Genomic DNA, 21060 nt, shown 5'->3' on the forward strand with positions numbered 1-21060 from the left:
GATGGCCTGAGCCTTTTGTCCTTAGAGGAGCTCATGGCACAGCTGCCCTTGGCATCCAAGTCAGAGCTTCCTGAGCAGAGCTGGGTGAGTGCCTGGACCGGGCTCCTTGGAAGGCTGTTCCTAGTTCACAGTGGAGGATGATGGGAAGGACAAGAAGCCAAGGCTGGGAACCGTTGTCCACTCAGGAGGGAAGGCTCAGGGCTGTCGAACTGGGGTTCTGAAAACCGTAGGCAGAGGCAAGAACGAGGTGGAAGGCACCCTTGGAAGCAGGCCTGATGGGATCTTCAGTAGAGTGGCAGAAAAGCACACTTCCTCTATTCAGAACAACTAGGTAGAAATCTTAAGGATGTAAACGACTTGGGAAATGCACCAACTAACCCAACCCAACTGACCTACTGACCTACAGAGCATATGATTCGGCTCTGCCCCAGTAAACCCGTTGTAAACTAGAAATATTGTAAGTTGAAAAATGCATCTGGTACCCTAATGAACCCACCATGACATTGCAAAGTCTTAAGTTGAACCACTGTAAGTTGTGGGCTATCCCCAGCCCTGGGTACCTAGTCCTAGGTTACATAATATATCTCAAATATATATATATATATATATATATATATATATATATATATATATATATATATATATATATATATAGGCAGAGTGGCACATACCTTTAATCCCAGCCCTCAGGAGGCTGGGGCAGGCAGATCTCAGTGAGTTTTGAGGCCAGCCTGGTATACATAGTGTCTTCCAGAACAGCCAGAGCTACACAGTGAGACCGTGTCTCGAAAAATCCAGAATAGATAAACAAATAATAAGTAAGCCTCAGGATTAGAGAGAAGGCTCAGTGGTTAAGAGTGGATTCAGCTCCCAGCACCCACATGGTGACTCACACCTGTAACTCCAGCTCCAGGAGGTCCAATGCTGGGCTTTGGAGATGTCCCAAGCCCCTTGTCCCCAGAGAGCCCAGGATACAGCTGGGCCCTCAGCATTCCAAGCCAGAGCTTCCTGAACAGGTAACCTGAAGGAGGCCTGGGCTGGGTGAATGCCTGCCTGTACAGGGCACTCTGAGGGTATTCACTCATACAGACACATAAACATAAACATAAACAAAAAAATAAAGAAATATAAACCTCTAGCCAGACTGATGAAGGTAAGAGAGAGAGAGAGAGAGAGAGAGAGAGAGAGAGAGAGAGAGAATACAAATATGACCATTTTATAATAGAAGCTATTGAGCCAGCCAGGTATGGGGTGCATATCTCTAATCCCGGCACTCAGGAGGCAAAGCAAGAGGGTATAGCCAGGGAGCTCCAGGCCAGTAAAAGCTACATATTGGGACTTTGTTTTGAAAATGTATACATACGTATGTATGATGTATAATACCCATACACACTAGCAAAACAAAAAACAAAAACCCTGGATAGTCCTATATTTAATAAAAATTTAGAAATTTCAGTTAAATTTTTTTTTGAGATTCATTGATTTTTATTTTATGTGTATGGCTTTTGTCTGCACGTACAATCTGTGTACCATGTGCATACAGGGCCATAAGAGGCCAGAAGAGGCAGTCAGATCCCCTTCAATCCCTTGACAACTTCTTGGAACAGGAATTACAGACAGTTGTTAGTGGCCATGTGGGTGCTGGGAATTGAACCCTGGACCTCTGGAAGAGAAGTCTGTGCTCTGCATCTCTCCAGCCTGAATTTGCAGTTTAAAACCTTCCAACAAAAATTGCAGGGGAGCTGGGCGGTGGTGGTGGTGGTGCACACCTTTAATCCCAGCACTCGGGAGGCAGGGGCAGGCTGATCTCTGTGAGTTCGAGGCCAGCCTGATCTACAGAGTGAGTTCCAGGACAGGCACCAAAACTACACAGAGAAACCCTGTCTCGAAAAACAGAAACAAAAACAAAAAAACAAACAAAAAAATTTCAGGGAGTTGAGTTGGAAAGGGATGGAGGGACAAGAAGGGCAGATTGTATCTTTAGGGGGTGAATTTGCTTATGATCTTGACTATGGTAAATAATGCTTAAAATTATTACATTTCATTTGTTGATGTCTGTGTATATGTGGGGGTGGGGATGTGGAGGTCACACCTGCAGGAGTTGTTTCTCTCTTCCAAGTAGGTCCTGGGGATTGAATTCACACTGTTAGTCTTGGCAGCAAGCACCTTTACCCACTGAGCCATCTCACCAGCCCCGTTTTTGGTTTTGTTTAGTTTGAAACAGGGTTTCACTATGTAGCCCTTGCTGTCCTGGAACTGACTATGTAGGTGAGGCTGACCTCAAACTCACAGAGATCCTCCTGCCTCTGCCTCCTGAGTCCTGGGAATACAGATGTGTGCCACCACATCCACCTTGCTAATTACTTTCCTTTGTAAGGGACACTATCTCCCACTGTATGGAGATGCCACTATTCTTTTATTCTTTTCTTTCCCACCCCCTTCTTTCCTGTGGTACTGGGGATGGAACAAAGGGCTTGCTCATGCCATCCCTGAGCTGTACCCTCAGCCAGCCTATACTGCCCTCTGCTTCTACACTCCCCAGTGGTGGTATTCGGGTCACTCTACAGTTTGACTCCTGCAAAGCAGTCTGTTGTGAATGTGGGTGTTGGAGTCTGCTCCATGTGGGCAGCTTTCCTGGAGTCTTTTCAAGAGACTCTGTGCTGAGCCCTGGTCCTGCGCTCTGCAGATCTGTACTCAGAAGTATGTGTGGCAGGCTTGGTTCAATCCCCAGGAACCAGGAGCTAGACTTTTGTACTGTGCTCTGAGAGCATGTCGCCTCTATGCACAAACAGTGTGACTCCCTCTAGGGTTTTCCCTTTGGGAGTTGAGGCCTGTAAGCTCTCTTCAGGCAAGAACTTGGAGTAGGTGTGAGACCTACCTCCTTAGCCCCCATCCTTCAGTGATCACTCTCATGGTGTACTCCTTAGTCAATGTCACACATGCACTCTGCCAGTTTTTAAGTTGTTTTTCTTGAGAGGCTAAACCGTGTTCCTGCTATTCTATTTTGTCCTGAGTGGAAGTCCTCCTTGGCACCCCCAAGAACACAAATGTCTACTTCTACCTTTGGGCTGTTCTCTCCAAAGGTATTTTGTTCTCCGTCAGGGAATACCAAGGTTGCAAATGTACCCAGTGTGCTCTCACTTGGTGCTGCTCTCTAATGGGCTCCTGTGCTGTGTGGGGTTCTCCTGAGGCTCTGATGTGCCAGCTGACTCGGGGACAAGCCATACCCCCCCCCCCCCCGCTACCCCTAGGAACCTGGATTCAGGAGTACATTTGACATGCACATAGTTTCCCTAGATGGTGGGGCAGCACCAGTGTAACACATAGGAAAGTAGCCTCTAGCAGTGGCTGCCCAGTGATGCCCAAGAGGCTGAGCTGGTGCAGGCTGGGCTGGTGCAGGCTGGGCTGGTGCAGGCTGGGCTGGTACAGGCTGGCTGGTGCAGGCAGGGCTGGTGCAGGCTGGCTGGTGCAGGCAGGGCTGGTGCAGGCTGAGCTGGTGCAGGCTGGGCTGGTGCAGGCTGGGCTGGTGCAGGCTGGGCTGGTACAGGCTGGCTGGTGCAGGCAGGGCTGGTGCAGGCAGGGCTGGTGCAGGCAGGGCTGGTGCAGGCTGGCCTGGTGCAGGCAGGGCTGGTGCAGGCAGGGCTGGTGCAGGCTGGGCTGGTGCAGGCTGGGCTGGTGCAGGCTGGGCTGGTGCAGGCTGGCTGGTGCAGGCTGGCTGGTGCAGGCTGGGCTGGTGAAATCTGGGCTGGTGCAGGCAGGGCTGGTGCAGGCTGGGCTGGTGCAGGCTGGCAGGGCTGGTGCAGGCTGGGCTGGTGCAGGCTGGCAGGGCTGGTGCAGGCTGGGCTGGTGCAGGCTGGTGCAGTCCTGAGAAAGCTCCCAGGCAACTTCTCCCCTTGCTGTTGCTAGTCTTTCTTCCCTTAAGTCTGGGAGGTATTCACCCAACACACACCCCCGCCCCCTCACTGATGCTTGGTGCTTTGGGCAGATGCCCCAATGCACAGATCAGTGCTACACCAGGCCTAGGTCACACTGGCACCGTAGTTGGCAAAGTCTGGCTTATTTAGTCCTTATTCTCTCTACTTCTATAATGTGCAAATATAAGGACTTCGCTGAGAACCGCTTTGGTCTTAAACCCCATGTGGTGATGTCTTGTGTTAATTTTCTTTGTAACTCCACTGAGGTGTCTTTGTAAGTGACGCAGAAGTACACTTCTCTTTGAACTACATATTTAAATTGAATGGATACTTTTTTTAGAAAAGAATTTAAACAAACATGATTTTAAAAGTCAAATCGATGGGGCAGGGGGCGTCAGAGATGGCTGGAATGGTAAAGAGCTGCTGTGTAAGCATGAACACCGGATTCAGGGCCTCAGCACCTGCAGAAAGTTGGACGTGATGACTTGCATTTATAATCCCAGTGCTGGGAGACAGACAGGGAGATCCTTGGAGCTCCGTGGCCAGCCAGCTTAGTCAATGGGTGAACTCTAGGTTCAGTGAACTCGGGTCCTCTGAAAGGGCAGCCTGTTCCTTTGACCACTGAGTCATCTCTCCACCTCCTCTTCCTTCTTTTCCAATTATTCATCCTTTACTTTTGGGGACATCTCTTTGGTCTCCTGTATATTTTTAATTAAAGATTTGTTTACTTTATGTGTATGAACGTTCTGCCTGCATGTCTGCGTGTGTACTACATACATACCCACAAAGGTCAGAAGACAGTTATGAGCCATCATGTGGGTGTAGGGAATTGAACCCAGGTCCTCTACAAGAGCAATAAGTGCTCTAAACCACTGAGCCACCTCTCCAGCCCTATCTTTGATCTTATCTTTCATTCTCTTTTTAAACTTTATTTCTGCTATTGTGTATTTATTAGCCAGATGCTTTTGGCTTGCTCTGTGAATTACATCTGTGCTTCAATTACATGGAACCCAGTACCATGGCTTCACCCAGGGCTAACTGGAGGAGCCATAGGGAACCACCGCTCCCAGGGGGTACAACTGTCCTTGCAGTGGTCAGTGGTGCTGCTTGGCCCTTCAGGACCACGTCTTCACCGGTCATCAGCTCAGCTGCAGTCACTCTCTGGAACACTAATGCCCCACACGCTCATCCTCAAAGCTACAGTTCCAAGGCTGCCTTCACACCCAGCCATACAGAGCTCCCCGAGGGAGTGGCACCCAGGAGGGCTATTTAGGAAACAGTAGGCACAGTGTTGGGGTGTTTGGATGGCACATCTGTGCTGGGGTTTCCTGGAGGTTTCCAGATTGTACTCTCAGTCAAAGTGCCTGCAGAGCTGACGGCTCTGGCCTCTGCATGTCCCTTTCCACTAGACACTGCCCATCCAAAGGTGGACACAGCTCAGATTTGGAGTGGAGAGAGGAAGAGAGAACATCAGTCTCGGGATTCGCCAAGCCCTGTTAGGTGTGTGCACTGTCACAGGGAGACATTAGGGCTGGAAGCAGGAGCCCTTGGATCCATGCCTTGAAGCACCTCACCCTGTCAGGTAACCTTAGGTCCTCAGTTTCCCTATTCACATAGGAGAGACAATGAATCAAGTGATCACTTTGGTTCCTACCATAAGGACTGTGGCCAAGAGGCGCCACCTGCTGGCCATTAGCACAGGGCTGTAGCGCTGGATAGAGGCTCAACATCTGCCTGGGCTTGGGGGTGGGAGGCTGGAGAGTTGTCACCTCAAGAAGGAGATGAAGGGAGAGTTGCAGGAGCTGCAGGAGAGATGCGGGGTCTTGAAGGCTGACTGGGGATTGCAATTTTGGACAGGGCTTCAGGGAAAATCTCAGCATCTTTACCAGGGCCAGCAGTCCCAGCAGGTATGGCTGGGGTTCCAGGCTCTCCCTTATAGCAGTGCAGGGGACTGGTGGGGAGGGTACAGGGCATCTAGCACTACGTGCATTTCTTCCCTGGGTTTGGTGCTGCAGATGTGCCTAGGGTAGACTGGCACAAAGTCAGCACCCGAGAGTCCAGATATTCCCTAATGTTGTCAGCAAACGAAAGGGCTTCTCTTCTCTAGGCCTTGGGAAACAGCACAAGACTTCCTGCTATTTTGAGCTGACTTTAGGATAGGTGACTGACATTCAAAAGCAGAGAAGTTTAATTTGTGGTAAGTGATAAGGAGGAAAACAGAAGCATGGGTGGAGGGAGGCTGGGAGGAGAGCTGTCACGGATGGGGATTTTAGGCAAGGAAGGTTTCACTGTCAAGGCAGCATTCCAGGACAACCTGGAGAAAAACAGCTCAGTGCTGTCCGCGGGAAGAACTCCCAGCTCCCCAGCTGCAGCAGCAGAGCAGGGGCCCTCCTGTTTGGGAGCAGTGAGGAGGTCCGTGGGGCTGGATCTGAGCCAGGGTCAGTGTCAGAGAGGGATGGCCAGGCCCAGCAGGGCCAGGCCTCGGTGAGGATCGTGGAAAGCAGAGAAGGGTGTGTGAGAGACCTGCCTGACTCCTCCATGCTCTCCCAGCTGTGTTAATACAGACAGAAGGGGATGCGATGGATGCAGGGCCTCCAGTAACGTCTAGCCAGGGCATGCAGTGTGAAACAGCAGTCTGTGGTTATGTAGCCTCAGGAAATAGGGGGCACTAGAGACAGGGGACCCCATATGAGTGGAATGTCCAGGAGTCAAAGTGAGTTGGGGTGAGGTACTGGTGAGCAAATTCTAAAGTCAGAGGAAGCTGCATTCACCCCTTCCCCAGCCGCAGAGCTGGGCGCTGGCCAGGGTGCTGAAGCCATGTGTCTGCCGCAGTCCCAGTGCGCTGGGTCTGAGCCCCAGGCAGACCAATAAGATAACTGAGCAGGGAGGGAGGGGCTGGACCAGTGACGGGATAACTGAGTGGGGAGGGAGGGGCTGGACCAGTGACGGGATAACTGAGTGGGGAGGGAGGGGCTGGACCAGTGACGGGATAATTGAGTGGGGAGGGAGGGGCTGGACCAGTGACCAGCAGAGGAATGCATACCACAGCAGTGGTCTGACTATGGTGGTCTCATGACGCGTCCTTAGCCCAGTGTCCTCCCAAAGACCCTGGCCACTGTAGAGCTGACCACCCTCTACTTGTGTTTCTGTACTGCTCCCTTTGCAGGACACTCTTGGGTTAGAGTTTGGTCCTTTCCCCCAATGCTGCTCTCCTGAGACCAGGCCATGGGGACAAAGGGGTCAGCAGACAGCGAGAGCCATTGCTGAGGGTCCAGCCGTCCAGCAAAAGGCTTCAATGCTTAGTCTCATAGAGGCACCCTTTTCTAGCACTGAGGTCAGGATGAAGGAGGGAAGAGTGTTATGTGGTGGCACCTATCCATAGGCACGTCACTCTCCCAGCTTTCGGATGCCTCCTGAAGGTGATCTCTGTCATCCCTGTGACTGTAGCAGCCCTGAAGGCTGAGGAGGCCCACCCCTGAGCTCAGGTCACGTCCCTACGAACAGGGCTGTCTTCACTGGCTGCCCTCCTGAAGTCCTGTCCCTTCCTCCATCCACCCAGTAAGAACAAACTCTCTATGGTCTTAGGATGGGGAAGCAGGGACCCCAGCGAGCTACCAGGTATGCAGAAGTGAGGGACGGCCAAGCATCCTGGAAACCAGGGGAAGACTTCCCCTTGTCCTACTACTCCTGGAAGGCTGAGAATCTGTTGGTGCCGAATGGGGTCCTGGCATCATGGGCCTCAGACTCAGACCCCTTAATTGCTGCCAGTCTGGACCACGAACCTTCCCCAGTATTCTTATTAACTACTCAAACTAGGGATCAAACCAACCCATAAAGTTATCTGGGCACAGAGGCACACGACTTTAACCCCAGCACTTGGGAGGCAGAGGCAGGCAGATCTCTGTTGAGTTCAAAGCCAGCCTGGTTTACATAGTGAACTTCAGGGCAACCAGGGCTACACAGTAATCCTGTCTCAAACAAAAGAAACAACCCCCCAAACCTTCACACAATGGCATCCAGTGACGCAAAAGCCCCTCTGGGCAATGCCTCCATTTCTTCTGTCTCTTGGGGAAGAGCCAGGCCTTGGCGAGCACAGACGCCCCCTAGGGGTAGAGCTGAAGCACACTGTTCATTGCTGTGCTACCCCTGCACAGCACCTAAGCCGTCATTACAAGGGCCACCTGTTTCTGCCTGAGATCCAACTACTGTCCCTGGAGATGAGCTGCTAGGATTGGCCATGTTGCATGCCCTGCCTGAACTGTATTTTCTAGTGCCCACTCCGGGAGCTGGTCTAGATGCCTGCCTAACTTAACCTTTGCCAGTGGCAAGCAGGTGCCTTTTCTTTTAAAGGCCTGATGGGTGGTGGTAGAGGTACTTGGTCTGTGCTATGTGGTGCCTTTTCTTTTAAAGGTCTGATGGGTGGTGGTAGAGGTACTGGTCTGTGCTATGTCAGTGCCTTCCAGGGAAGGATGGACCACCAGTAGGTTGGGGGCCCAGAGCCCCACATGCTCATTGCAGGAACCTGACCACTGCAGCCTTCCTGAAATACCTTGTGTGTGGCCTGATTGGAAGCTGGGCTCTGCCAATTAATCCCGTGGAGGCTCCACTCAATTGCAGGAGGGTTTTTTTTTTTTTTTTTTTTTTTTTTCTGTTAGTTCCCTTGGCCTAGATTTCCCTGGGGACAGCTCTGCCCAGGCCTCGACCTGGTAAATTAAATGTTAAAAAATCCTTACAATGACTTTAATCAATCCACAGAAGTGGTGGATGGCCTCCTCCCAAGGTTCAGGGGCTTGGAGGAGATGGGGTTGGGGGAGAAGACAGGAGAGGGTTCCCGGAAGAGGAAGGAGGAAGCCCGGTGTCCTGTTAGAGCCTGGGCCCCAAATTGAAGCTGAGAAGAAGGCCTCCATTCCCTTTATGGCCTGCCCTGATCTCTGCCCCAGAATAAGGCTGGCTATTGGGGTAGAAGGGCCCACAGCTCTTCTTGTTTTTTTCCTGTTTAGAAGACACCGGGCGGCTGTCATTGTCGCCTGCTCAAGGTGGAAGAAGCACAGGGTCCCCGGCTTGTCAAACTGAGGCTCTGATCTCCAGCTGCCACAGGGGGAGTCAAGCCGGGGACCCCAGAGCTGGATGGTCTCCGGCTGGAGAAGTGGGGATGGAGAGATTCCAAGGTTCTCCTTAGTGAAGTGTGGAGGGGGCAGGGTGTCTCAGCACCTTAACCGGACCTCTGAAAATGTCTCTTCCTCTACCTGGTGATCTTCCAGGTCCTGTTCCATGTTCCTGTGCCTCCTGTTTCCGACACCCTCTACCTCTAAAGATCATCCCTGGGGGGATCTAGGTTATTTAGGCAATCATTTCTCTCCCCTCGACTGACTGCCTTCCCAGACGTCGTGATCTCACCCCCGCCCAAGGCTTTGGAGTGCCAGAATTTGTGTCCAAGAAAAGCTGCTGGTTTGGGGAGCGAGGGTTCCTAAGCACTGCCCCAGGCATGGGTGCCTTGGAGCATGGGCAGGATGGGGAGCACAGGGTCATCTGCCTGGGTGTTTTCTGAGGCTCGGACCCCAAGATGCCTAGGACAAAGTGAAGCTGGAAAGATGCCCCTTATGTGCAGAGGTTTCCAGGAGCCCAACTTGGTGGTGCCCCTGCCTGGTGCCAGGACCCACCTGATAAGGTCCTGGCTTCTTGGGGCACGGAAGGCCGTTAGGTGCGGAACTGCCGGGGTCTTGGTCCCCGGTTCTCTGATACACATCACTCCCCAACTCGGGTCCGCATGTCCGGCTCGCCGCCCGGGCTGAGGGGGCGCTGTCGCGCGGGCGGGCGGGGCTGGAGCGCGCGAGCGCGCGGCGCGGAGCAAGCGCAGGGCTGGGGGGCGCCGGCCGCCGAGGACTGGGGGCTTGGTGGGCGGCCTGCGCCGTGCGGGGCTCGGTGACGGCGGGCGCGCGGCCAGGGAGCGCGTGGGCGGGGTGGCTGCGGCGACGGCGGGAGACGCTCGGGGCCGCTGCCCACGGTCCACTCCTCCATGGCGTTGCCGGGGTCCCCCGAGCCGCCCCGCGGCGCGCCCCGCAAGGTTCCAAGCCTGCTGGAGATGGGGGCGCTCTGCCTGGACTCGGACATCATCCTGGGTTTCACCAGTCACCTCCTGCGGCGGCGAGGCAAGGTGAGAGCTGGCGGGGCCCAGCTGGCAGCGCTGACGCTGTCCCGCGACTTTGCTGCGCAGCACGGAGAAAACGCGGCAGGTCCCGGGCGGAGTCCGGCTTGTCGCATGGAGACTGCACTTTCCGGTGTTGGTGCTGCTTGATTCTTCCTCTCTAGTCCAAGCTGCGCTGGGACCCGAGCCTTGAGCAGCGGGCACCCAGGGAGGAGAGCGTAGTGCAGAGATCCGGGTTCTCACCTTGCAAGGATGGGGATGAGGAAAAGGCTAGGAGGGAGGTGATCTGAGTTTCTGAGGTGATTCCAGTTGCTTGGTGCATCCCGGAGTCTTGCGGAGCTGTGTTTTTGTCCTCTGGGAACTCGAGTGTAGAGTATGCTTCCCGGAGAGCCGCGCTGGTGCAGGAAGTGAAGTTGCGGGTGTGGCCCATCACGAGCGCAGGGCCTGGGTTCCTTGTGATGCTTCTGGGTGTGTGTGTGTGTGTGTGTGTGTGTGTGTGTGTGTGTGTGTGTGTGTGTGTGTAGGGGGTCGATATAGATGTGTGAACCTCTTGGGTCGCGGTTGTTTGTCTCAATGCCTTAGAGGGGCGGGGTGACGCTGTTTGCAGAGCTTGCGGGGATGGACTGGGGAGGGTGGTGCCTGAGGCTACCCAGATCCCAGGGTGGGCCGACGCCTGCCTGTCTTCTTTGCAAAGCTGAGAAGAGGAAGTAAAAGGCCTGGAGGCGTGGGGGTTGCAGAAAGTGGGGAGCCCGTTCCCAGTTATTTATGACTCCTCGTCGTGTTTACAGACTCCTTTAAGTCACAGATGACCTGGAAAACCGATCATTCATCCTACTCTTGACCAACAGTGCGTAGGAGTGCAGGGCTAAGAAAGCAGGGTGAGGGTGGGTGGGAAGGGGAGTTAAACGGAAAGGAGGGATCTCTTGACAGACCGTATATTGTGCGAGGGTCTAACTGCTCTGGGAGTGTCCGGCCAGGGTCTTTCCTTGAATCATCCTGGCTCAGCTGTCCTAGGTCTCAGCCTAAAGAGAAAAGCTCCACAACGTTCAGAACGCGTGGCGTCCTGTGTCTCTGCGCCCTCGAACCATGTGCTCACGTTGGTCGGCAGGTGGCGCTTGTGTCATGGAGAGCCCCGCCGCAGCGCCCATCTAGGGTTTCGGGCTGATCCCGAGCTGGGGTCTGAGCCCCCTGCGACCTCAGATGGCTGTGACATTTGGGGTCTGATTTAGGCGAGAGCAACTGGTCGCTGGGGAAGCGGGGAGACCTCCGGGTCGGAGACAAACAGGCAATTAATTCCGGAGCTAACTTCCCATCTGCCAGGCCTGCTGACAACAGGTCCAGCACACCCCCAGGGCCAGCCGCACTGCTTCCTCCCACATGCCAGGCGGCGCAGCGTGCAATCCACTTTCAGGCACACACGCGGCAGCCAAGATAGTTCCAAACAGCTCCTAGCCGCACACGGCACTTCTTGAGAAGCAGACCCTCACCCACTCGAGACAGTGGGAGCCTAAGGGTGGTCTGCCACACTCGAAGTGCACTGGGTATGCTGGGGAAGCTGTAGGCTGGGATCCAGCCCCTTCCATCACTCCCCACCCCCACCCCCACTTCCTTGCTTATGCGATCCTGGGCAAAAGCTTCAGTTTTCCCGCCCGCAAAGTGATGAGAAGGTTAGGTGCTTCCCAGGAGGCGCGCATACCCCATCGTCGCTCAGGAGGGACAGAGGCGCATGCGTGCGCGTAACTAGTGTCTCGGCGGCCCCCACCGCCCCACCCCCGTCAACACTCACCTAACAGGTTGGGGTCCTAGCAGTGGGCGGGGCCGCAAGGAGGAGCAGGACCCCCGCCCACCTGGCTCTGCTCAGGGTGGGGGCGGTGCTCTGGCGTCCCGCCCCCTTCCCTCCCTCTACGGGCCTTGGCCCGCCCCCGCCCCCGCCCAGTCTGTCCCGGAGCAAGCCTGCCGCGGCCACAACGCGCTCTCTACCACTCGCCTTCTCAACCAACTTCAGAGCCGCAGGCCGGGCCATGGGGGTGCCCCCGGGGCGGATCACGTAACCACTGCACCCCGAGAACCAACGCATCCCTTCCTGCGTCCGGGCAATGGTCGGCCGCGGAGCCTCCTTGTGTGCGGTGCAGCCCGCGGTACGCAGGACCGGGCAAGGAACGGGCGGCAGGGACCGGCGAGCACGGGGTTCAGAGCTCAAGACAACAAGGATGCTCGAGGGGGTGTGCGGCGCCCTCTAGGGGTGGGGCCTGGAGCGGAGCGCGGTGGGGGACCGGGCTAGGGCTTCTTCGCCAGGGACCTCTGCGTTGTACCCAGCACCCTAACTTTTGCAAGAGCGTGGCTTTAGGGGCGTGAGCGCCTGGGTCTGGAGTCGGCCGCGTGGAGTCCTGCAGTGGCGCTGCCCAAAGGCTTGGGTTTACTGTTTTTTCTCACTCCCCACCCCCTGCAGGTAGCTGAATGTGGCCCCTCTCGAGAGCCCCAGCCGCTTGAGGTATCTCCGCGCAAGAGGTTGCCCGCCGGGCTCGACCAAGACCCATGCAGCAGCCGCCCCGCTCCGGAGGGCGCCGGGGCCAGCGCAGAGCAGGGCCACTCGGCTGGTGGGGGCGGTTGGTGCCGCCACTGCCACACGAAGCTCGTGGAGCTCAAACGCCAGGCTTGGAAGTTGGTCAGCGGGCCCGGGACTCCCCTCCGGGTAAGTGACTCCTCTTCAGGCCGTGCCTCAGACAAGGCAGAGCTGGAACTTGGGAGAATTTGGGGCTGGGGCTTGGAGCGTGGCGGGTTCAACGTGGGCCCTCTTGTCTTATTCAGCTTCCCAGTCTGCAAGAGTGTCTGTTGGTGCACCCCACGCTAGGGGGCTGCTGCTGCGTGTCGTGGGGGGTGGGTAGATTTATTTCCTAGGTACAGATGTCCCATAGCTGGAGCCATACTGCTTGGGAGAGGTAGAAAAGGAGAAGACAGGGACTTCACTCAGAGCAGGGCTGGCCATGGTGTGACACTGTGGGCACCTGGGCATTGGCATGCCTGTATACAGAGAGCATAAAAGGTGAGAGTGGGCCCCCTTCTGCAGCTGTGGGGTCCTTGCCCCACACTTGCCCAGCGTCTGTCCTAGATCTCTGTCCTGTGGGCCTGTGTCCTGCCCTAGATCTCCGCTTCTTGGGCCTAGGCTTTCTGTGTGGGTAGTGACTGTTGAGCCTCTGGGTTTCCCAGGCTTCAGCCTGGCTGGCAAGGAGTCTACTGGGCTTTCCGGCCCATCGTCTTGCCAGGCATGTAAAGAGCAGGAGCATTGTTCCAGGGAACAATGGTCCCTGGAAGTGTGCAAGGCAGGGGTGTGGGGGTCTCCACAGGAAGCTGCTCCTGACCTTCAGCCTTGGTGAAGGAGTCCCTGGGAAGTGCCTGAAATCCCCATCCAGTCCAAATACAGTCCTCCAAGCCGTGCTGTGGTTAGGGTGAGACCCGGAGTTCCCTCCGGGCCAGGGCAGATGTGGTGAATGCCAGCCAGGTGTGTCTGTTCTGGGCACCTCTCCCGTCCCTCCTGGCATTGTCTAGGGTGTGGATATGACAGCCTCTCAGGACAGAGGCTAGATCTGTGAGCCTGTGTGGGGTGTGACTGACCACGGGTGTTAGTGGCTTTTGTCAGTGGCAGCCAGTCAGCCTGGATCTTAGCTTTGAAACATCCAGAAAGCCTCGAGGATCCCAGAGAGGGCTCTGGGGATGTGCTCCTGAGGCCCTGCAGGAAGCAAGCTGATAGAGGACCTGAGATGTCTCCCCACTCAGGAGTGGGCTTTGCCGTGTGCTGTTGCCCAGGCCCCAGGCCCCAGGCTGGCCAGCTGCTGGTGGGTAGAGTCATAGTAAAGAAAGCCTCAGGCACAGTAGTGAACTGGTGGAGTTGAGAGTCATCAGTGGAGGTCTGTGGCCTCCTGTAGACACGGCTGTCCATCCCCAAGCTCCCGAGTGGGGCCTTGGATGCAAGCTGCTGTCCACACTGTCAGTTGAGACTCACTTGTCCTCGCCTGGGCCCAGTGGGCTGAGCAGGGTCCTGGCCAGGGCTTTGTGTGGCTTTGAGCGCCCCCCCCCCCCCCCATCTACTGGGTGTTTCCTCTTGTCGCACAGGGTGGCCTCGATCTCTCCTGGGAATGCTCTCTAACCTGTGGGGTGCTGTGCCCAGGATAGGAAGGCTCTGCCATCCATTTCTCTCCCGAGAAAATTGAAAGCTCTGGGGCACAGGTGCTGTACCCGCAGCCCAGGATTTCAGTAGGTGCCCTTGTTGTGTATTACCAGTGTGGGCCAGGCCCTTCTCAGAGTCCACAGGGAGCTGCAACCATAGACCTCCATTAACCACTATGTGTACACACACACACACACACACACACACACACACACACAGGGTCTGCTTTTGAGGTGGGAAGAAGAAGCCCCCTGAAGGGCAGATGGGGGACACTGTGAGCTAGGATCCTCTGCGGGGTCCACTTCTTAATTTTGGTCACGGGGAAAGGAACTCTCCCATGAGGACAGCATTTTACAGCTTATAGGGAAGTCTGCCTGAATCTCACAAATATCTCTGTGGTTCTTAGAGCAGACAGGAGGCCTGCTAGGCTCTCACTGCTGGTCGCAGGTTGAAGCTGGGACCCTTAGAGTCCTTCAGGGTCCCTGTCTGATCTCAGTATTAGAGGGCTGTGGGGCCAAGGGGGCAGCCTGTGGCGTGTTGCTCCCTAGCTGTCCTGTGACTATGAAAGGCTTGTCCCCATTAACTTCTGGCCACTTCTACTAGCAGACAGTTATGCTTCTGGCAGGTTCGATGAGAGCGCTCGGCCAAGTCTCCTCCTGTTACGCAGGTCACCTTCGGCCTTCTTCACGGGTGCATAGAGCGGTATTGGGGTGAGCTCTGGCTCTGAGGTGGGCTTGAGGGTCACCCTCATCCTGGGTCTTTGGGTTATGATGGCTGTCAGGTGGAACCCAGCTGTTTATGATGCCCTGCCATCCCCCTGCTGTGGTCCCTTTGAGGTGTTCCTGTCTGTGAGATCCATTTGGGGCTGTAGCACAGTGCTTTCCACCTGAGAGCCAAAGCCCAGGTCTTTCCTTTTTCTGCTGAGTCCTCTAGCCCCATCTTTCTGTGTCTACATCTGCTGCAGTGACGTGGTCATGAAGTTCCGGCCGACCCCTTCCTCCATTTCTGTCCCAGTCCAGGTGCCACTCTCAAGAGGTCTCAGTCACATGGACATGCTTGTTAAACAACTGAATGACCGGAATTTTCCTCTTGTACCTCGTGGGTGGTCACCCTGTAGGCTGCTGGGCTGCATTCTGTCTGTGTGTCCCTAAGGTGATGCCCCCCCCCCCCCGACCCCAGAGGAGGATGGTCCTTCTCCCCTACAAAGGATGTCTCTTGCTGTTGCTTAGGGGCCATTCCAGATGGTGCCTAGAGAGTTCTTCAGAGGTGGTGACTCTTCCTGCGCTAGTGACATTCTTTCAGACTGTCAATACTGGAGCTGAATTAATGATTCCCCAATGGGAAAATGATTGCCTCTCATTTAGGTCTTGCAGGCCTCCTGCTCATCCAGCCAGAGTTTCATTCCTATGGCCTCCTGAGGCCCCTGTTCCTCTGCTGTGGCCTGTGCCTGCCTGAGTGAAGTGCTGTACAGGCTGCTAAGGGCTAGGTCTCTTGGTCCCTGTTCCTCTCTAGTTCCCATTCCCATGCAGCCCAGCATGCATTGTCTTGGTTCTGGAGCTTCCACACCCACAGGAACCAGCCCATGAGGGTCAGTGTCTGGAGCCTTCCTGCCCTCCCTGCAGCTTGGCCTCAGTGGCTTGGGATGACACCGTTTTGGGGCGTGTCTTGGCCCTTTCTGACTGCGTCACCTTCTACTTGGAGTGAGGGGTGGGGGTCCTGCAGGGACGTGCACGCTCTGCTGCCCAGCTCCTACCTCTGATTGCGTTGTGAGCCGTGGGGAGGTAAGACTGTGCTCCCCCACAACAGGCCTTGGCCCTGGGTGATCTAGGACTGAGGCTGGTTCCTCTGGTTCGGAAGTTGCTCCCTGGGATAGCTAGCATTTCCCCCAACTCCTATGGGCTGCCATCTTCCTTGATGTTTGGAGCCGGGGCCGGTGCGTGCCTGGGGCCTTTCAGGGTGGGGCCCTGGCGTCAGTACTGTTTCCCAGCTGAGCCCAGGTGTCAGCTAGGGAGGTGTGAGAGGGGCTGGTGCTCCCTGGGGCTGGCTGGCATGGGATGAGGTGACTCAGCAGGGAGGTGTCTACTCCAGGGCCTGACTGGAGGTACTCAGAGATCTGTGCTACTCTAGGGTCCAAGTGGGACCAGGGGGGTACTGGTAGCTCCAGCCTTCCCCTCCAGCTTCTGCAGTCCCTGGGTTGGCTTCCCCGTGTGTCCTTTCACTCGGGGTGGGGCAATGAATGAATAGGTCTGTTATAGTGTCCATCTTACCTGTTTTGCTGGCCTGTGGTTTCAGGGAAGGACTTAGGCTTCAAGGTGGGATTCTTTGCTCTCTGAACTTCTGCTGGGGCAGTCTTAGAAATTGCATGCCCAGTGTGCCCAGTACAAGCTTCATGTGCTGAGGGGTGTGTGCATTGTACATGTCTTGCTCCAGGAAGGATGTCTTTCATACTGCCAAGAACTGTGTAACCAATGTCCTCGCCGCCCTCTCCTGAGCGGTGGCAATAGCGGACTCCCATGAAATTGGAGAGGGGGCTCAGCCAACCTGAAGGGCCTTGCAGTAGTTTGGAGTAGGTAAGGTTTCCCAAAACCTCCCTCTGGTGTCCTGGAAGGACCTCGTAGGTGGAAGTCAGGGGAGCTGGTTCTTGTCTTAAATAGCAATGAAGATCTTGCTCTCCTTCACTGTGGCCTGCCAGGAAGCTCACAGTAGATCTGTTCCGCTCCAGACAACCAACCTCATGGGACTGTTCTCTTAAGGGAAGTGATCATTCCTGTGTGTTCACGCTGGGCTGTATCTTAGTCACATCGTTTTGTTTTTAGTTTGCATTGTGTAGCTCCTGGAAGCTACCACACAGTCTTTGTGCTCAAGGCCCCTAGTAAGTGAGCAGGACCTCAAAGCCGAGCATGCCTTGGCCTAGCTTCACTGTTTATTTGGTTCACAGAATGGGGAACTTGAGCAGTGCAGGGCAAGTGGGCAAGACTGGCCTGGCCCTGCGGGTTCCTGCTGGCAGCCAGGTGGGTGGTCTGGTCTCTGCCTTGGCTGAGTTCAGTCTCTGCATCCCTGCTGGAGTAAGCAGTGGGCAAAGGGAGCCTGCTGCAGGAACCCGAGGCCTTCCTTTCTCCATCTGTTCCCACAAGGCCCGAAGAGGAGTCACCTTTGTTCTTTCTGTTTGGAAACCCTTGTGGTGTCTCGGTGCAGATGAATGTACCATGTCCTCCAGGACAGTGTCTCTTAGATGTGAACCTCTGTGGTCAGGAAGCCTAAGGCTGGTTGTTGGGCATCTGGTGCCCTGTGAGAGGCCCCCAAGCCTAGTCTTGTTCCTGCCCTGTGGTAGTATCCTGCTGGGAGAGGGGGTAGGCGGGCTTCACAGGTCACTGTGTTAGTGGATTTATAGTCCTGTGTGGCCCAGGGCCACGCCTGGTGCTGGCTGGGTCTGGACTTAGATGGATGCTTCTACAGGCTGCTTGCTTTGACCTCTGACTCCGGCAGCAAGGTCAGTCCAAGCTGCCTCCTGTTTCCGGGTGGAGCGTGCCACGCTGGATCTTGTGTCAGGGGCCTAGACTGCTGGGTAGGCTCCTCTCCATCCTGTTGCCTCACCTCATGGCCTCAGCCCAGCTCCGCCTCCTGGCAACCATGGATTCCTTCCTGTTGGTTTCATAGGCTCAGCCTGTGTGGAACCCCAGAGACTGTCCTAAAGCCGACTCACTGTTTTTGTTGGTAGTGTAACCATAAGGCCTGTCTTTCTCTTGTCTGCCTCTCCCCCTTTCTCCCCATGCCTGCTTCCATAGGAGGAAGCATCCAGAGGTCCAATTCTTGCTTCTTGATCCCAGACCAAGGAATCTGATAGGCATGAGGCAGAGGTGGGGCTCCCTTAAAAGGTGACCAGCCAGGAGAAGGGAAGAGGTGAGGCCTGGGAGTGGGGACCCTAGAGCTGGAGCCTCAGTTCTGCTGCTCAGGCTGTGTGGCCTGAGGTAATTGCCTCAGTTTCTCTGGTCTTCCTAAGGAAGGCATTTTCTTGGTGGAGGTCAGACAAGATGGTCATCTGTAGAGGTAGAGGTGGAATGGGAGGGCTTTGTCACATGGTGAGTGTTGGGATTCTGGATGATACCAGGGCCCTAGCCTGCCCATCATTTCACTTCTGTGGGGTGATGGATGGGCAGAGAGGGGCCTAGTCCTGCCTGGCAGGAAGGTTGGGCTTGATGTTATAGGAGGACATCTCTTATGGGGTCAGGACCCCTCCTTTTCTATAGGTACCCTAAGACCTGGTGGGGAGAAGAACTTGTGGTGGGTGGAAAGGCCAGAGCACCCCGCTACACTCCTGGTACTAGAGGCCAGGACCAGCATGCAGGCTACAGATCTCTGAGCACGCAGGCACCTAGGCCACTTTTCCTGTGCAGTAAGGGAGGAGACGGAGCAGGACACATAACTTGCTAAAGGCAGCAAAGCTGGGTGAGCCCCTCGCCTGCCTTCTCCTCCAGTCTTTGTCCTTGAGCGAAGGGCCTGGAGGGCAGCTCTGGGCAGGCGAGGCCGGCTGCACGCAAAGAAGGTAAGAATCTAACCAGTAGGGATGGTGCAAGGATAACCAGGGACTAGACATCTTATCTATGAGAGAGGCCCATCTGGAGCTCATGCCGAGACTGACCGAGGTGGCAGACAGAGTTGGGAACCAGTAAGGTGGCAGTTCTTCAGGGTGACATGGATGGACAGAGCTGCACTCGAGCCCTGGGGCCATGGCTGGGGTTTGGGTTGTCCCAAGAAGTCTTTGCCTGTATGTGCCCACAGGAATGTGCCTGTGATTCAGTCCAGGACTCTCAGGCTGCCCCTGTTGCAGGAGGGTAATGGGTGGGGCCCATCTGTGGCCACCTGCAGGTTGTGGTCTTTAGGAGTCAGCCCAGGGCCTGGGTAGAGGCAGGGGCCTGATTCAGAGTCTGTACACACCCCCTTCCAGCTGGTTACTGCTGAGTTTCAGGTTCTTTGGTGCTCAGCTGTCCCCAGAAGCACCAGCAAGCACTACTGTAGCCCAGCTTCAGGAGGTGGTATACCCTAACCTGTTACAGCCTCGGGGGATGCTTTGTTGCCTCATGGTCCAGTGGGGAAACTGAGGCATGGGGCTTTGTGCTTTGTCTAGTGACTACAGCGTCTGGTGTAGTATGAGTGCCCAGGACTCTGAGTCTGAGTGTATATTTTATGCCCTTTCAGGTTGGGTCCCCATTAGCCACTGTGTCCCCACAGCTTAGTGCCCCCCGGGCCTCTAGCATCCTATGGGAATTCTTCGTGGAGAACAGGGCAGCTATTGAGGGGGAGGCTGTCAATGAGTGGGTCTGTCCTGGTCATCCAGCTGGGCGGTTCCTGGCACGGGGCTATGGGTGGCGTGCCGGTCAGTGCTGGGTGGGCTGGGCGATAGGTCGATAAGATGGAGAACCCAGACCTCTAGTGAGGTGCCTGGGAGGGTGGGGATACCAGGGCAGCCTGGGTGTGCCTGCCAGTTTCCAGGCTGGAAAATTGAGCCCTGGGCCACCCTGCCAGGCCGCACGAGACACAGGAATGTCCTCGACAGCAGGCCACTGGGAGTCCCTTCCTGGACCTGTTGTCGACTGCGGAAACAGTTGCTGTACAGGGTCATAACCCAGAATGCTTTGTTTGGGAGGGAAAGGAGGTTGAGGTAGTCATGGGGTCTGCATGCTTTCTCCCTCCCTCCCTCCCGTGTACTTGGGTGGCAGTGCAGTGGGGGGACACCAGGGTGTCAGGCATGCGGCACCCTAAGCCTGTTTGGCTTCTCATTGGCCCTGCCATGGGTGCAGGGGTCCCCTTTGCAGAGGTGGGTGATTGGCAGGACTCAGGGAGGGTCTCACAGGGGAAGCTAAGGCTCCTGATTCTGTGGCAGGAACTGGGAGCAGGTCCTCTAATCTCCCAGTGGCTGGGGAAGGTCCAGTCTGTTTCCCCTGACCCCTGGGTGAAGCTTGACCAGTACTGAAGCCTGGGAACCCGCCTTTCATTCTCACAGGAGAAAATGGAAGGATTACTTAAAGCAACTTACAGATCCCAGAAACAAAATAAAAACCGAAAAGTCATCATTTTTAAACAGGGAGGTGCCCTAAAACCCGCCGCGTGATGGGTGGGTTGTGCACAGTGCTAAATTGAATCAAATTAAGAAAAATACTTTCCAAGCACAAGTAAAATATCTGTTTAATTAGACCATAAAGCTGAAATTAAAAGTAATATTTTGCAGTGGAGTAATTACTGTCTATCTGAAAGCAGTGGGTTTCGGAGGTAACAGGCTCAGTTGCTGGGGCTTCTGAGTTAAAATCCTGAACCTGGGCCCAGGGTCCCTGGGGGCTTGGGCTCTTGGACACTGTGAGCTGCGGAGGTGGCTGAGAAAGGAAGTCTGGTCATGGCAGAGAGGGTCCCCGACAGTTCCTCCTGAACCCACCCACCGAGTGCTGAGCTTCTTACAGCTAAAGGAAGTTCAGGGAAACAGGGTTGGCTGGTGGCTGCTGAGGGGGCAGGGAATCTGGTGGCCTGCTGCAAGGCCTTTGTCTGGTCTGAGGGCCTTGCAGGGAACAGCAGGCATGTGTGGGGTGGGGCGGAGTGTAGGGAGGGACCTTCTCCAGAGCCCTGACTGTGCTGTGGGGAGCTGATCTCTGCTCAGTCTCCTCTAGTCTCCCAGCTCGTCCCCCAAACAAGGTCTTGGGTCTCTCCGGAGTGGCCCGTGTGGTTCCGAATGACCCAGCTGCACAACACAGTGGTTCTGCTTTTTGTGGACCTCAGTACGGTGCATGTCATTCCCACCCCACCTCTCCCCGCCCCCTGCAGCTTAGCATGTTTGAGCAACTTGTCAC

The 21060-nt window shown here is 55.5% G+C and overlaps 1 protein-coding gene across 1 annotated transcript in view; it reads left to right on the forward strand.

Moving 5' to 3' along the window:
* Window positions 1-11145: 11145 nt before the first annotated feature.
* The window catches only part of Kif26a (kinesin family member 26A), a 36932-nt gene continuing 27017 nt past the window's right edge, over window positions 11146-21060 (forward strand). The window contains exons 1-3 of the mRNA XM_059279177.1: window positions 11146-11155; window positions 11853-12301; window positions 12509-12751. Of these exons, the coding sequence (XP_059135160.1) occupies window positions 11146-11155; window positions 11853-12301; window positions 12509-12751 (702 nt within the window). The remainder of the gene's footprint in view (window positions 11156-11852; window positions 12302-12508; window positions 12752-21060) is intronic.

This window comes from Peromyscus eremicus, chromosome 14 (genome assembly GCF_949786415.1).
Source record: "Peromyscus eremicus chromosome 14, PerEre_H2_v1, whole genome shotgun sequence".
Taxonomy (NCBI): Eukaryota; Metazoa; Chordata; class Mammalia; order Rodentia; family Cricetidae; genus Peromyscus; species Peromyscus eremicus.